Here is an 18,321-nt window from a genome sequence, read left to right as displayed (position 1 = left end):
GAACAAAAACCTGCTAGATACTGGAATGTGGCTAGGAGCTTTTTAATGTCCATAAATGAATCTTAGATGGCAATTCAACCAGCACCCAAATGAGCAAAAACAGGAATAGGAGCAACTCCAAGCAAGTATACATGCTAACAATGAAAAATTCAAGACAGGTACTTAGTTCACACTCTCCTCATTCAAAGATGGAGAAAAGGAATAATCAAACAAATAAAAACAAGCCTAAGGAATATATTGCTGAATAAGAAAAAGGAACATCAGTATGAAAATGATAAAAATGACCATCTACAGAAATCAAAAGAACATTTTTAGAATACTTCCTTAGAATACTCTATAAAATTCAAACAGACATGACATCTGCAAAACAGAAAAACCATAAAGATCATACAGGATGGGATGAGAAAGTATATTAGTAAGGGGGGAAAGCAGGTAAATTTAAAATATAAAAAACAGAATCCAAGTTCACATGAGCTGCAGTAAATAGAAAATATATGCAAGATAAAGTTAATGTTTAATGAGATTCAGAAGAAAGAGGCAATCATATAAGACATAAAGTGTTAAAAATAGAACGTAGAGATCAGAGATCCAAGATAGCAACCAGTGAAGAAACCAATATAGAAGGGGAAAAAAGCAGTAATTAGGCATAATCACACATTTTCAGAATAAAAATATAGAGACCCACATATAGATGTACCTGGCAAAATCTAACAGATTATGGTGTTTGTTCTTTTGATCATGGACATCTCTGAAACATTAAACGCTAGAAAAATTACAGGGGTGTGTGTGTGTGTTTTATATTTTTTACAAAAAATCTTACACACAGTGATGTCCTTTACATGGAAGGGCAAGAGAAATTCTCAGCTCTGAAACAGCACAGAAAAGTTAACACTGACATATCCCTCCTAAAGGATAATTACTTAAAAATGTATTCTAGTCGATCAAGAGATGAAACAAAAAGACAAAACCTGTGAAGAAAAAAAATACTGACAATAGCTTTAAAATCAGTTTAACAAAATGTGTAACCAATTAACACAAATTTGGCCATAAACCTGCCTTTATGAAATTATTCTCATATAAAATATTAAAACAATAATTTAATAATAATAATATAAACACATCAGACTTTACTAATAAAGACCAGACTTTAGCTATGTGCTAAATTCCAGGTCTTACACAAGAGGCAATCAAAATATACTATTTTGTAATATACTTTGATTAATTACAGAAGTAAAAAAAATTTTGGAGGGGAGATAATCACAAATATAGTGACTTTTATTATCTTTATTATTAAACAGATCCCTTTATTCAAACAAAATGCTACTCAGAGCAAGGGTGCCAATTCCCACCTTACTATGTCATGGTAACCCAGGAGGTTCCAGGGCCCTAATGAGCCAGTTTGAAACAAATACATTAGTACAAATGAAGATCAAATCTATACCTCCTAAGTCACTGGAGAAGATAAAAAAGCTAGCCAATTTTATTTATAATCAGTAATATTTATGCATGTAGGTCTTAGTATATATACTACAAACAGCTCAAAAACAGTACTGAAGGAAAATATGCCAAATGTTTTATCCCAGTTAAGGAATTATGAGTGACATATTTTTCTGTATTCCTAAATTTATTATAAAGAGCATGTATAATTTTTATAACATGAAAACAATAAATACTTTTTACTTTTTTTTTTTTGAAAGTGTCAGTCATACCATATCACATATTCAAAACATATTTTTAAATATTATGGTATATTTTCTAGAGGTATCTTTTAAATTCCAATCTAGGCATTTAAAAATTTTCTTTTGTAAGCACAAAAAGCTTTAGATAAATAGTTTATAAGAGGTACAAAATGCAAAATGGGCTGAAAATAATATTTCAAAATTCAAGATTACTAAAATAACTTCTCTGGAATGGGAAAACATTTTATACTTGTTCCCACAGTCCCAGATGAAATAAAACACTCCATATATCTATATCTCTAGTATAAATTCAAATATTAAAACACTACAGTATAAGATTTCTAAGTTAAAGATAGTGTTTAGAATGTAGGTATGATCCTGGTTCCTATTCAGATTCCCTCAGATTAAAAGAAAATATCCAAATGTGTATTATTTAACTTTGTTATCTGGCTGTCGTAATTATTTCTAGGATATGCACATAATCCATATACATAACAATAGGTGCATGTAAAATTTCTAACCATATTTTTATACTTACTCTTAATAAATCGTCTATTCTTCCCTCCTTCTTCTCTAAGTCAGAATTCTTACTGTTTTCTAGTGCAGATATTTTTTCTATTGTGAGGTCAGACTATAGAGACAAAGGCAGAACTTAGGATTAGTTTTAAAATTTTACACGTCATCACATTTTTCTTATTATTTTTCTGAAAAAAGCACTTGCTAACACAAACAGCCTGGAATCACATGACTCAGGAAATTAAACCTGCTTTCCTTATCCCATTCTTCAAGCCTTAGCTGTGTTCCTTCTATCCTGCTATACCTGCACTTCAAAAACATGTCAATTCTGGAACTAAATATATAAATTTTCAAACTACTGTGCATTGGTCAATATAGAAATTTTTATGAAACTGAGTAGGAAAGGACTTCATAGGAGACATGACCCAAGTCTCTAAAGAACAAACATGCCATCTAGTGGAAGCAGAGAAGTCAGGAGGGAAGAGATGAAGTTATCTGAGTGCTCAACTACCTAGATCTGTCAACTGTCCAAAAGCTGGTTATTCAAATAAAATTAAAATTTGCTGCAGATGGTCTCATAGCTCTTAAGATTTAAGATATTCTCCTAGACTGCCAACCATCCCTGTCTTGAAGTCCACACAGATAGTGCCAATAGAGGCTGCAAGACAACCCAGTGTACTATTGGGTAACTAAACTCTACAAAAATATTCCTTTCAGATATAATTTTTAAATGTTCACAACATCTTGTAAATCAAAACGTTTCAGAAGACTGTTTAAGGAGAAAGTTATGTTGGGATACCACATCTTAGAGAAGTTTAGCTTTGTCTTTCCAAATAAGTAAGCAGGTACAAAGAATAAATTACCTACTTTCATAAAGTGGGGAATTAACGCTGATTGAAAGCCTACTGTAAACACTGTCCTAATAAGCATTTTTATATACACTACCTAAGATCATTAGAATAAACCACATTTTTAGAGATGATTTGTACCAAAGAAAACTGAGGCCCAGAAAGATCAAGTGTAAGCTGCAGAGCCAGAATTTGAACCCGGCCCAGAGGCCTTCAAAGTATGTGCTCTTTCCTCAACACCATGCTGCAGTATAAGCATTAATGCCACAAAACACAAGAAAGTTAAAGAAAAGCCTCAAAAAGTTAAAGCACCTTCCAAAGGACTTTAAATACCCATAATGCAAGTTCTGAATATACTACTCACAAATAATAAGGTAAGGTCAGAAAAATAAAGGGAAGACAGAGAAGAATCATAGACTTTATATATGATTAGTACTTATTCCTAAAAGCAGAGATCTTCTCCTCTACTGTTTATTAATCACCGACCTACCTGGGTTTGTCTGTGCTGGATGGAGATCTGTTTTTGGGAGCTGCAGGAATGCTCTGTGTTGCCAGATCCTGTAGAAGAGGGACTGTTTTGCTGAGCCTATAATAAAGGTACATCACCAATCACAGGAAAGTTTTGCATCTTTCTCCACAAACATTTGTATGAATGCAAATGATCATCTCTATATAAAATAAACTCCGAAGTCAGGACCATGTGGCCAAGATGAAAGTAAAACTATTCAAATATGAGACACAAGGGTTAGACATGGTGGCTTAGACCATGTTCCTGTAAATAGGTTTAAAGTATCAAATCCTTATAAATAAAATTTTAAAATATATAAATTTGAGAAATGAAAAGTTATCCCTGTAATAACTTGCCTTTTTCACTTGCATCTCAATATGCCTTTGTTAGAAGAGGCTAGTAAATCATCTAACACATATGGAATACACGTGAGTCCAGGCAAAACTACTGCAAACCACCATTCAGAAAAGTCTCTTAAATACACAAACATTATCCATGAACAAACAGTGGTCTAAAAGTCCAGGCTGATTTCCAATATTGTCATTTGATGACTGGGCACTCCAAGGTACTTTTTAATTTATATGGTTTAAAAGTTTAATAGAATTCAACTATTCAGGAATATACAATCATTATATTCCCAATAGTCCTTTTAAAAACAAGGTATGACTGCACCTAACACAGTATGACCCATCACAGACATAACTAGGAAATACAGTACTAATATCTCGTCAGAGGAGGAAGTGTTCAGACATATGTGAATTTTTTTCTTTTTTCTTTTTTAAAAGATGACTGGTAAGGGAATCTTAACCCTTGACTTGGTGTTGTCAGCACCACACTCTCCCAAGTGAGCTAACCAGCCATCCCTATATAGGGATCCGAACCCATGGCCTTTGTGTTATCAGCACCACACTCTCCGGAGTGAGCCACGGGCCAGCCCCATATGTGAATTTTTTCTGATGATTTCTATATACTCCTTTGATTATTGTTCTGATTTATTAACATATTAACAATGGTATAACTACCATCTACTGAGCAATCAGTGAAAGCTAAATGCTTCACTATCATTATCACATGTAATCTTTATAAAACCCTATAAGATGATTATTATTTCCATTTTACAGATAAAGAAAATGCAAATCAGAGACATTACGCACCTACATGAGGTCACAGAGCTAGTAAGTGGGGGAACCAGAATTGGGGGCTGTCTGCATCCACAAGAACTGCTCTTGGGCCGGCCTGTGGCTCACTCGGGAGAGTGCGGTGCTGATAACACCAAGGCCCCGGGTTCGGATCCCATATACGGATGGCTGGTTCGCTCACTGGGTGAGCGTGGTGCTGACCACACCAAGTCAAGGGTTAAGATCCCCTTACCGGTCATCTTTAAAAAAAAAAAAAAAAAAAGAACTGCTCTTAATGACCACAGCAGACTGTTACGACCAAGTCTCAAGCAAGCTAAGCTAAGCACTTCATACACGATTTCACTGAAGGCCCACAAGCCTTGTAAGGTAAGCAGTATTATTAACTCCATTTTTATGTATTCATTCAACAACTACTTATTGAGTACTCCCTATATCTAAGCACTATGGTAGGTGCTAGGAGCACATGGCCAAGGGAATAGAAACAGAAACAACAGACCCAGTCCTCACTCTCCCTTAATGAAGCTTACAATCCAATTCAACAGAAGATTTAAAACAGCCCCAAAATATTTGTTGAAAGAAACTGATGACTAAACAACCATATAATAAATGCAAAATTACAATTAGGATAAGTGGTAAAGAACATATAACAGGGCATATAACCTAATCAAGACAGTCAAGGATGAACCTTTAAAAAGTTTAAGATTTGAAGGAAATAAGACTCAAAGAGAGATGATAGGGTCATTCCAGGTGAAGACCATGTACAAGGGAGCTAGGAGGAGAAGACTGATGTGAACTTCAAAGAAGTTAAAAAAGAGGAACCAATCTCAGAGTTTTGAAACAACTTGTACAGGCAGCAAGTGGCAGCACTGTGATTAAATGCCTGGTCTAGGTGATTCCAAATAAGTGAAAATTTTCTCTACTCTTTATAAAATGCAGCAAATCTAACCTTACGGGTCATCATTATGAACCTCTAGGAATTATACTGCACTATGATACAAGCATTATCTCCTTTAGTTAAATTACGTTGCTCTTACAATCCTCGCCTTTTAAAATTTGTTTCTAAATATGATTGTTTGAACAGTATTTATAGTAAGAGCCAAAATGAATCAAATGAGTGACCAAAGTCTGTTTTATAAACTTCTATTTTTTGGCATATGGGCTTTGATAAAATGTTTTCCTGCATGTGCTCATTTCTAATTCCAAGTTTTCTTCCAAATTAAAGCTTTCTGTAAAAATACATAAATACATAGCCCAATGATAAGAAGTAAAAATGCAAAAGCTACCTGAGGAAGAGGGCCACAGTTAGGAAGTAGCAAATCCTCATGACAATGAAAACAATGCTTTCGAAAGGTAAAAGCTACTACAGAAATATAAGAAGTTATGTGACAACATGAGTCCATGGTAGAAAAAAATGCTCTAATTCTGAACATTTGCTCAATATTTATTATGAACCTCTGTGCCTCGTCCTGTGTTAAACATTAGAAATGCAAAACTGGAAAACAAACAGAGCTTCAAGTCAGTGATTATGGAATAATATCCCAGGGCAATGAGAGAACACAACCTTCCTGGCTAAGCAGGCCACTGTAGTTGTAAATTAAGTTCAACCTCTAATTCACCAAACATTCTCCCCAGATTTCTGTATTCTTTGTTCCTATTACAAAAGTAATATTGGCTTCTAATTCATGATGACAGTCTGAATCTCCCAGAGAGAGAGAGAGAGAACTACATTCTACGTTCTATGTACTAGGCTCTACTGAGATGTAGAGATATTTTTAAAATAAAATCATAATAGCACTAAGAAATAAGGAAGAGTCAAGGACCAGAAATTTTTTAAAACTTTAAATTTTAAGAAACATTCAAAGGGAGTTAGATTGATAGAGAAACAAACAAGTTCATAGCTCAAAATATCAGCACAGGCTGGTTCTTTTCAAGGGAGCCCCTGCACAGCTCCAAGCTGGGATTTATATATACAAAAACCATGAGTGACCCATGGGACGATTATCAGACATTAAAACCCTACACAGTACTGCTACTAAGACTCCTTTTGATTCCCCCCACCTTCACCACTCTTGCATTACTGAGGGATATGATGCCAGGATAAAGCACAGAAACAGATCTCTTAAATAAGAATAAAATAGCAAACATACAAATTTTAAAAAATTAAAAACAAGTGGGTTCAAAGGAGGGCTGCTGATATCAATATTGTAACTTGAGGAAAAAAGCAAAGAAAAAAAATACAATGACTCTGTCTTCTACAACTGATATAACAGAGAAAGAAATACAATGCACTGTCAAGAGTGAAATAGTTTACCCATGAGAATAAAGCCCCCCCTTATTTTGACACTTGTAGAGGAGCTGGTCTTTCTGCCCAGAGCCTACAGAGATTACAGTCAACTCCTCTACCATTCTTGGCAGAATGCTATTTGGGAAGCAGTGCTATGATACCAAAAAAAAAAAAAAAAAAAAAAAAAAATGCAAACAATCTATATTAATCACCCCAAATCCTTCATTCAACTAAAGCTAAATACACATTTCCAAGAAAACCAACAGCACAAAAGGGAAGGCCAAGATAAAAAAAAAACCTGATCATAGTTCAATAAAAACAACTTTAAAAATAAAATATGTTCAGACAGAGTCAAAAGGATACTACATCTATAAAAATAAAGCAGCAAAAAACATGAACAATAAACGACAAAACAAGACTATCAAATTTTAAAAATTGAATAGATCAGTTCAATAACAAAATGGACATAGTTGAATACATAGCCCATAATCTGGAAGACAATGTCAAGAAAATCTCCCAGAAAATAAAATGTCAAACAGAGCACAAAAGAAAAGTTAAGAAACATGAACAGCAAAGAGGCTCCAAAACTGTCTAATAGGCTTTCCAGAGGAAAGAAGAGAGGAAAAGGAAACAAAACAAACAAAAAAACAACAACGATAAAATAAAATTTCTCTTGAGATAAAAGGATAAGTTTTCAGAGTAAAAACGTCTACCATATGACAAGCAGTATTAACGGGGGAAAAAGATAAATACTGAGTAGACTTCAAGAACAAAGACACCATATGATCATTTCAATAGATGTAGAAAAAGCAAAAAAGTACCTAACACCCTTTCATGATAAAAAACACTTGGAAACTCAGAATAGAAGGGAACTTTCTCAACCTAAAAAAAGGTCATTTTAGAAAAACATACAGTAAACATCATACTTATTGACAAAGACCTCACCTTTTCCCCTAAGATCAAGAACAAGACAGGGATGTCAACTCTTGCCCCTTCTATTCAACACTGTACTAGAGGTTCTAGCCAGGACATACAGACGGAAAAAAAAAAAAAAAAAAAAAAAGGGCATCCAGTTTGGAAAGGAAGAAGTAAAACTATATCTAGTCACAGATGACATGATCTTGTTGATAAAAAGTCCTACAAAAAAACTTATTAGAACTAACATATGAGTTCACCAAGATTGCAGGATACAAGATCAAGATACAAAAATTAACTGTATTTCTATATTCTACCAATGAGCAACCTGAAAATAAAATTAAGAAAACTATTCCATCTGCAAAAGCATCAAGAAGAATACATACCTAGCAATAATTTTAACTAAGGAAGCACAAGATCTATACACTGACTACTGCAAAACATTATTAAAAGAAATTAAAGAATAGCTGGAAAGATATCTTGTGTTCATGGGTTAGAAGGCTTAATATTATGAAGAGGGTGATACTTCCCAAACTGATATACAGATTTAAAACAATCACTATCAAAATCCAAACTGGTTTGTTTGTGGAAATTGAAAAACTGATCCTAAAAATCATATGGAAATGCAAGGGATCCCAAACAGCCATAACAATCTTGAGAAAGAATAAAGTTGAAAGACTCAAACATCTTGATTTCAAAACTTACTACATGAGCCAAAGAAGAGATTAAGAAGAAAATCAAAAACTTTCTCGAAACTAATGAAGACAGAAACACAACATACCGAAACTTATGGGATACAGCCAAGGCAGTATTAAGAGGAAAGTTTATAGCAATAAATGCCTACATCAAAAAAACCGGGAAGATTTCCTAACAATGCACCTCAAAGAACAAGAAAAGCAAGAATAAACTGAACCCGAAATACGTAGAAGAAATGAAACAATAAAAATCAGAGCAGAAATAAATGAAATTGAGACTAAAAATACAATACCAATAAATAAATAAATAAATAAATAAATAAATAAGCTGGTTCTTTGAAAAGGTAAATATAACTGACAAACCATTAGCCAAACTAACCAAGAAAAAAAGATAAAAGACCCAAACAAATAAAATCAGAAATCCAAACTGAGACATTACCAGACAACACTGGAAGACAAAGGATCATCAGAGACTATTATCAACAAATATACACCAATAAATATGAAAACCTAGAGGAAATGGATAAATTCCTGGACACATATGCCCTACCAAGACTGAACAAAGAAGAAATAGTAAACCTAAATAGACCAATAACAAGTAATGAGACAGAACCAGTAATAAAAAGTCTCCCAACAAAGAAAAGCCCAGGATCAGATGGCTTTACTGCTGATTTCTACCAAACATTTAAAGAAGAACTAAACCAATACTTCTTACACTACTTCAAAAAGTTGAAGTGGATAGAATTCATCCAAATTCATACTGTGAGGCCAGCATTACACTGATATCAAAACCAGGAAAGAACACAACCAAAAAAGAAAACTACAGGCCAACATCCCCAAAGAACACAAATGCAAAAATCCTCAATAACATACCAGCAAACCAAATCCAATAGCACCTCAAAAAGATTATACCACAATTAAGTGGGATTTATCCCAGGGATGCAAGGATGGTTCAACATATGCAAATCAATAAACATAATATATCACATCAACGGAATGAAAGAAATAAACCATATGATCATCTTGATAGATGCAGAAAAAGCATTTGATAAAATTCCACATCCCTTCATGATAAAGACTCTCAACAAATCAGGTATAGAAGAAAAGTACCTTAATACAATAAAGGCTATATATGGCAAACACATAGCTAACATCATAGTGACTAAGGAAAAGCTGAAAGCTTTCCCCCTAAGAACTACAACAAGGATGCCCACTCTTACCACTTCTATTCAACATAGTACTGGAAGTCCTAGCCAGAGCAATTAGGCAAGGAAAATAATAAAGGGCATCTGATTTGGAAAGGAGAAAGTCAAGTTGACCCTGTTTATAGATGACATGATTTTATAGAGAGAGAAACCTACATACTCTACGAAAAAACTCCTAGACCTAATAAACACTTCAGTAAAGTTGCAGGATACAAAATCAACAAATAAAAATCATTAGCATTCCTATACACCAACAAAGGACTAGCAGAAAAAGAAATCAAGAAAGTTATTCCATTTACAATAACAACAAAAGAAATAAAATACCTAGGAATAAATTTAACCAAGGAGGTGAAAGATCTCTACAAAGAAAACTATAAAACACTGATTAAAGAAATTAAAGACATAAAAAAATGAAAAGACATCTTATGCTCATGGATTGGAAGAATCAATATCATCAAAATGACCATACTACCCAAAGCAATCCACAGATTCAATGCAATCCCCCAACTACCAATGATACACTTCACAGAAATAGAAAAAAAAAATTCAAAAATTTATATGGAACAACAAGAGACCTTGAATAGCCAAAGTAATCCTCAGGAAAAAGAACAGAGCCAGGAGGTATCACATTTTCTGACTTCAAAATATACTATAAAGAGATAGTAATCAAAATAGCATGGTACTGGCACAAAAACAGACACATAGACCAACAAAACAGAATAGAGAATTCAGAAATAAATCCATGTACCTACAGCCAACTGATTTTTGACAAAGAAGCCAAGAACATACATTGGGTAAGAACAGTCTCTTCAATAAATGATGCTGGGAATACTGGAGATCCATACACAGAAGAATAAAACTAGACCCCTATAATCTCACCATATACCAAAATCAACTCAAAATGGATTAAAGACTTAAATGTAAGACCCAAAACTATAAAACTTCTAGAAGAAAACATAGGGAAACACTTCAAGACAAATGTCTGGGCAAAGACTTTATAAATAATGCTTCAGAAGTATAGGGAACAAAAGCAAAAATTAACAAATGGGATTATATCAAACTAAAACACTTCTGCACAGCAAAGGAAACAATCAACAGAGTAAAAAGACAACCTGCAGAATGGGAGAAAATATTTGCAAACCATGCATCCAACAAGGGATTAACAGCCAGATCATATAAAGAACTCAAATGACTCAATAGTAAAACAAACAAACAATTTGATTTAAAAAAAAGCAAAGAAACTGAATAGACATTTTTCGAAGGAAGACATACAAACGGTCAACAAGCATATGAAAAAGTGCTCAATATCTATCGCTACTCATCAGAGAAATGTAAATCAAAACCATGAGAATATGTCACCACAATTAGAAGTCTATTAACAAAAACAAAGAAAATAACAAATGCTGGTGAGGATGCAGAGAAAGCGGAACTCTTACATATTGTTGGTGGGGATTTAAATTAGCACAGCCATTATAGAAAACAGTATGGAGATTTGTCAAACAACTACAGATAGAACTTCCATTCAATCCAGCAATACCACTACTGGGTATATATCCAAAGGAAGGGAAATCAACAAGTTGAAGGGGCACCTGTCTCATGTTTATCATGGCTCTAGTCACAATAGCCAAGAGTTGGAACCAACCTAAATGTCCTTCCACAGATGACTGGATAAGTATTCCACACAGTGGAATACTACTCAGCCATAAAAATGAATGAAATTCTGACATTTGCAGCAACAGGGATGAGCCTGGAAAAAATGATGTTAAGTGGAATAGGTCAGGCACAGAGACCACATATGTTCTCACTCATACATGGAAGCTAAAAAAGTTGATCTCATAGAAGTAGAGGGTAGGATAATAGTTACCAGACACTGGTGGGGGGAATGGGAAGGGGAAAATAGGGAGAGAGGATGGTCAGTGAATACAAAATATTAGAAAGACAGGAAGAATGAGACCCAAGGTTCTATAGTAACACAGGGAGACTACAGTCACACAACAAAGTACTGTGTATCTTTGAACAGCTAGTCAAGATGATGTTGAATGCTCCTAACACAAAGAAGTGACAGATGTTTGAGGTGAGGGATATACTAAGCACCCTGATATGATCACTGCACACGGTATGAATGTACCCAAATATCATACTGTACTCCAAAAATATATACAATTATCATGGGTCAGTTAAATAAATTGAAAAGAAAGAAAAGAGAGAAATAAAGAGTAGAATAGTGGTAACCAGAGGCAGGGAAAAGGACTGGGGAGGAAAGCTGGGGAAAGGTTGGCAGACTGGTACAATGTTACAAAGTTACAGTTAGGAAGAATAAGCTCTGGTGCCATAGGGTGACAATACTAACAATATTGTATTGTATATTTCAAGATAGCCAGAAAAGAGGATCTTCAATGTTATAACCACAAAGAAATTATCAATGTTTAGGTGATAGATATGCTAACTATTCTGCTTGGATCATTATACAATAAATGTATGTACTGAAACAAACTGTACACCATAAACACATACAATGAAAAAAATTTTTTAATTAAAAGGAAAAAAAAAAAATCTACAACAAAGCTGCATTAAGACAGTGTCATACCGGCATATGGACAGGCACATAAATCAATGGAGTAGAATTTAGAGTCCAGAAATAAACATTAAAGGTCAACTGATTATTGACAACGGTTCCAAGATAATTCAATGGGGAAATCATAGTCTTTTCAACAAACAGTGCTGTGACACTGCATATCCACATGCAAAAGAATTAATCTGGAACCCCTTCCTCATACCACACACAAAAATTAACACAAAATGGGTAAAAAACCTATATAGAAGTGTTAAAAGTATAAAACACTTAGAAGAAAATACAGGAGTAAATTTTTGTGACATTAGGTTAGGTAAGGCCTTCATAGCTAAAATAGTAAAAGGAAAAAAATAGGTAAACTGAACTTTTTCAAAATTAACAACTTTTGTACTTCAGAGGATACCATCAAGAAAGTAAGGCCTGGCTGGTCAGTTTAGTTGGTTAGAGTGTGGTATTGTAACACCAAGATTAAGGGTTTGGATCCCTGTACCAGCCAGCCACCAAAAAAAAAAAGAAAGAAAAAGAAAGAAAGAAAGTAAAACAAACCAAAGAAGAGAAGAAAATATTTGCAAATCATATTTTTGATAAGGGCCTAATATCCAGAATACTTGTATATAAAGAACTCTTATAACTCGACATTACAGACAGCCCAATTTAAAAATGGGCAAAAGATTTGAATAGACATTTCTCCAAAGATATACAAATGACCTGTAAACAAATGAAAAATGCTCAATTTCATTAGTTTTTCAGGAAATGCAAATCAAAACCACAATGAGCCACCACTTCACACCCACTAGCATGGCTATAATCAAAAAGATACACAATAACGAGTATTGGCAAGGATGTGGAGAAACTGGAATACACTGCTGCTGGGAATGTAAAATGGTGCAGCTGCTGTGGAAAACAGCTTGCAGTACTGTAAAAATAGTTAACATATGATCCAGTAAGTTCACTCCTCAGCATATATCCAAAAGAAATGAAAACACATGTCTACACAAAAACTTATACATGAATGTTCATAGTAGCATTATTCATAACAGCCAAAAAGTAGAAACAATCCAAATATCCATCAACAGCTGAAAGGATAAATAAAGCTGTGACCAACTGAACACCAAAAAGAATGTTATTTACTGATGTACATCCATGAAAATCCATGAGGTCATAATGGTAAAGAAGAGAAAGCTGTCATATTTGATGCAGCTATTAAACTAACTCCCTACTTTGAAAATTAAAATTTTATTTAGAAAATTAAAATTAGTCATTAAAAGGAAAAGTAAGCATTCAGCCGGTCTTTCTAGTAGAACTGTATGTCAGTGTAGCAAAACAGCACAGATGATGAGAAAAGTTCTATTTTACATAAAAATAGGTGCTAACAGATGTGTAATAATGCTAATTTGGCTATCTAGGAAAATGCTGAAATGTTTTGGAAAATGCCTGGTAAATTATTTAGAGATAGATAGGAGGTCAAGATTTCTGAAATGTATTTTTAAATACTTGAGCATTAAAAAAAGCAAACCACATTTTTAAAAAAATCAAGCATTTAAGAATATCTGTATAATGTTAAAAGACACAACTTACAAGGAAATAATAAACCTTACATTAAGGGAAAAAAATAAATAAAAAAAGATCTAGTAGACCCTGCCAACTAGGACTGTTTCATTCAATCAAAACTAATTCAACGGCTAGGTCTGTTTTCTTCTCAGTGAGTTCAATAAAATCATTTGGTTTTGTAATGCCCCAAAATCATAATATTGTAAATGCTGCTCCTTAATTGTTTTCAAGTCTTAGAATAATTTACAAAGCAGAAAAGACTCAATTACAGTTAAAATAACAAACTAAATATCACATACTTTTAATGTAACAATAATTAGAAAATTGAAAGAAAGGTTGGATGAATGTTATGAGTATGCTAAATATATCTTTCATAATGGGGAGTAAATGGATCCTGTTTGAAGTTGATAAAATAAGAGACGTATTATTTGATGTTAAAATGATAATCACTTGAAAATCCAAAATACAAACTTGTCAACAGTTAAGTTCTCTCTTTGAGGAATGCAAAGGAAAGAATTTCACTGTCTTCCACCACTTCAATTTCTTACAGCCCACATAAATGTACTATTTTTACAATTTAGAAAACTACATGCTTATGATTTAAAAAGTATAATTTCCTATGTTAAAACATGTAAAATTATGTAATAATCTTACACATTTAAAAGATCAAACTCAATATTCTGCCACCTATTTTTATCAACATATATTTAGAGGTCTTTCATTGTGAGCATATACACAGCTATCTCACTACTTTTGTCAGTTGTATAGTATTCCATAATAGAAATGTATTATAATTAATTTAACCAGTTCTACTAAGAAGAATGCTTTTATTAGTTCATGCAACATATAATTACACTGAGTAGAGCAGATCCTGTTCGGGCTTTGGAGATACAGAAGTGAACAAAGCAAAGTCCTTGACCTAATGGAGCTTACTATATTCCAGCAGGGGGAAGTCAGACAAAGAACTGCATTATAGCATTTCAGCTGGTGATAAAACTAAGGAGAAAAACAAAGCAAGGCATAAGAGCTAGATATCAGGTGGGGGGTGGGGCAGGGAGGAGTTGCTATCTTATATAGTGCGGTCAGGGTAGATCTCTCTAATACAGTAAATTTAAGCAGAGACCAGAGAGAACTGAGGGAGTAGGGCATGCCGTTATCTGTGGGAAGAACGTTAAGACAAAGGCAACAGCAAGTGCGAAGGCCCTGAGGTGAGAGCATGACTGGTAGTAGTTGAGGAAACAAGGTAGCCAGTATGGATGGAACCTAGTGAGGAAGGGAGAGAGTAGGAGATGTCAGGGTGGGAGTAAACAAAGCACGCAGGGCCATTTTAAGCACTTTCGAACAGGGAATGGCATGACTGGATATATGTTTCAACAGAATCACTCTGCTTTTTTGAGAACAGACTAAAAGGAAACAGAAGTAGAAGCAAAGAGTCTAGTTAGGAGGCCATAATCTCAGTGGAAGACAAGGGTTTAGACTATAGTGGGAGTAATGAAGGGAATTAGAAGTAGTAGTATTCTGAACCTATTTTGAAGGTGAAATCAGTAAGATTTTTATTGATGGATTTGGCTTTAGGATATAATACAAAAAGAGACAAGAATGACTCCAAAGTTTTTAGTCTGAAACAATTAGGAGAGAGTTGACAATTATTGAGATGTGGAAGGCTGTATGAGAAATGGATTTCGGGTGGGGAAACTGAATAAAGAATTTAGCTGTGGACATGTTAGATTTGATATGCTTGTTAGACATACAGAGATGACTGGCGGCAACTGACCACATGAGTCTTGAATTCAGGACAGAGCTCTGGGCTAGAGATATAAACTTGGAAGTCCTCTGCTTAGGAGTGATAGGTTTTAATTAAGTAGAAAATGAAAGTACATAAAGGAGTCTGAAGACTGAGCACTAGGACACTCCAATGTTTAGAGATGTGCAAGTATGGAAAAACCAAAAGAATGGAGCTCAAGTGAAGAGCACACGCTTGGAGAAGAAGAGAATTATCAATCGTGGCTAATGAATCATGTTGGATATGAGTTCTGAGAACTGATCACTGGATTTAGCAATGCAGAGGTCATATCCTTTGGAACACTGATGGCAGGAAACTGCTTCCAGATTTTTGCAATTACAAATAATACCTCAATAAACATCTTTGTGTGGTTTTACAGGAAGAGAATTTCTGGACCCGAGGATAAGTAAACTTAACATTGAGATACATTACCAACTTTTTCACATGACTGCACCAATTTATAGACAGTATATAACTATATGTCTCTAAACTATCTTCTACACTGAAAATTATCAAACATATTAATCCTTGCCAGTGTGACAGGCCAAAAATATTATCTTGTTTTATTTTGCATTTCTTAATGACAAAAGTCAAGCATTTTTTCATGCTATTAGCTATTTGTCTTTTTTTTCCCCTTATACCTTTGCTTATTTTTCTAGAAAACTGCTTGTCTTTATCTACTGACTCATAACGTTTGTTATATATTAATGATAAGTAACCCTTTTACTTTTTTTCTTTCTTTTTATTACTAAGTTTATATCCTGGTGGAGCATTGAGAAGCAAAGAGAAACAAAACTGACCAAAGCATTTAGGCCTTTGGCTTTTATACTGCTTCTACATTCTTTGTTCAGATATGATCATTTTGTTACTCCTCTCTGCCACCCCTGCTCCACGCGAGCACAATCTGGCTACAGCATCTGAGACTCCTCTGACAGCCTGCGCGTACTAGCTAAAAGAGCTGAGTCAGTGGTCCTTCACATGCACCAATCCCAAGCCTGCATGCTCATACCTTTCATGGAAGGTTTACATTAGGGGAACAAGTTCTTACTGTTCAATATCCTATGTCTTTACATATGTACCCATCACATAGTGGGCATTCAGTAAGTATTTGTGGAATAAACAAAGGGAAGTCCACTGGAGTAAAAAAGAGGCAGTTTTCATGGCTATAAAAGTACAAATAATGCCCTGATTATCCAAGATTTGGGCTGGGAAAGTTAGATCTAGGATGAAGATTTAACAAAAATCAGTGAATAATAAACACAATGACACACATACTACAAAGAACTACTGCATTCTCGTAGCGACTGTTCCATACTGCATACTATCCACATTATTATATTGGACAATTCACCCATTTTTAAATTATGTATGTTTTCTCTGTCACCCAGGGATAGAACTATATATTGTCTTCACACAAGAAATTTCCCCATTCCTTTGATGATTAAAAAATTCTGTAAATTTTTAAAAAGTCTTATTAGCTCATTCTTGAGGGAAAGCCACAGTAACTATAGGAAAGTATGCCAAATAATACAACAATGGTTTCCTAACTGGCTAAATTTTATTATTTTTATTTCATTTCCTTCAGATACCCGCCATTTTCATTGCCGTTTTGAGCACAGTTGCACGTCAGTTAATGACTCATAGAATACACAGACCAAATGAAGAGGTAACTTAGATTATAACTGGAAAAAATGAATCAGTAAGAAAGGAAAAATTTGGATCAGTGATGGCTTTAATTCTGAAAGATGTCCCCTAACAATGCAAGAATAGGGAAATGGGGCTTTCTCTTACTTTATACCACATCCTTAGCAACAAATAGGTACCTGACAGGGACAGAAACCAAGAAGAATAACAACTTTTGATTCAAATTGCATTATAATTTGGCAAATTACAATGGGGTCAAATTTTCAGAATACTCCAACTCTTGTTCTTCAAAGAAGGAGAAAGAAGCAAGCTGAAAGGAGCCAAATATTCCTGGAAAAAATAATTGTACCAGCACTTCGAGGGAATGAAAATGCGAACATGTAGGTAGTCCAAATACCACACAGGGGGAAATGACCAGTAAGCTTGATGTAGAATGCCTGCCTATGAGCTAAAATTGTACTGACTTGAAAATTAATTTGCTTAAGTGAAGGCTGGAGTTTGGAGATTTTATTTTTCATTAAGCAAGTATTTTGGTTGTAACGGAATCTGATCTGTATCTTCTTTACCTCTTCATCAATCTAAGATTATACTTTCAAAGCTCAGACTTTGACACTCTCTCTCAGGAGCTTGAACCAAGGGGGACTGAGTAAAAGGACAATACCTTTAAAACTGATATAGAATTTGAAATGACAGCATCTCTCTACCAAAATAATATAACTTCTTCAAGTAGCTTCAGGGCAATGACAATTAACCAAATAAATATAGCCTTCATACTCACTGAGACAAAAGTAAAGCAGAGGCCAGCTCCCCTTTGTGCCAGCTGCTCCGTGTCAAGCCGAGGTTTTGCTAGCATCACTGACATGAGGGTTGGCAGAGCAGATTGCTCCTCCGATGCCTCCTTAGCAGTGCTACCATCTAAACCATAGAGGGGTTGCTCCACTCGCCGCTGGAAAACATTAAAGAAAACATACAAATTACATGA

General features: G+C 34.5%; 1 protein-coding gene across 11 annotated transcripts in view; it reads right to left on the bottom strand.

The window, feature by feature from the left end:
- The window catches only part of TLK2 (tousled like kinase 2), a 122,598-nt gene that overhangs the window by 47,503 nt on the left and 56,774 nt on the right, over positions 1 to 18,321 (bottom strand). For 9 of the 11 annotated variants that reach the window (XR_010021976.1, XM_063081466.1, XM_063081467.1 and 6 more), the window contains 3 exons: positions 18,118 to 18,285; positions 3,534 to 3,629; positions 2,218 to 2,310 (listed from right to left, as the gene is read on the bottom strand). Coding sequence is in view for 10 of the 11 variants with exons in the window: in XM_063081466.1 (XP_062937536.1) it covers positions 2,218 to 2,310; positions 3,534 to 3,629; positions 18,118 to 18,285 (357 nt within the window). In the remaining variant the exon portion in view is untranslated. The remainder of the gene's footprint in view (positions 1 to 2,217; positions 2,311 to 3,533; positions 3,630 to 18,117; positions 18,286 to 18,321) is intronic. The other 2 variants (XM_063081472.1, XM_063081473.1) reach the window with 1 other exon arrangement.

Source organism: Cynocephalus volans, chromosome 16, assembly GCF_027409185.1.
Source record: "Cynocephalus volans isolate mCynVol1 chromosome 16, mCynVol1.pri, whole genome shotgun sequence".
Classification (NCBI taxonomy): domain Eukaryota; kingdom Metazoa; phylum Chordata; class Mammalia; order Dermoptera; family Cynocephalidae; genus Cynocephalus; species Cynocephalus volans.
Note: the sequence above shows the minus strand (reverse complement) of the source record. Positions and strands in the feature narration are given on the sequence as shown.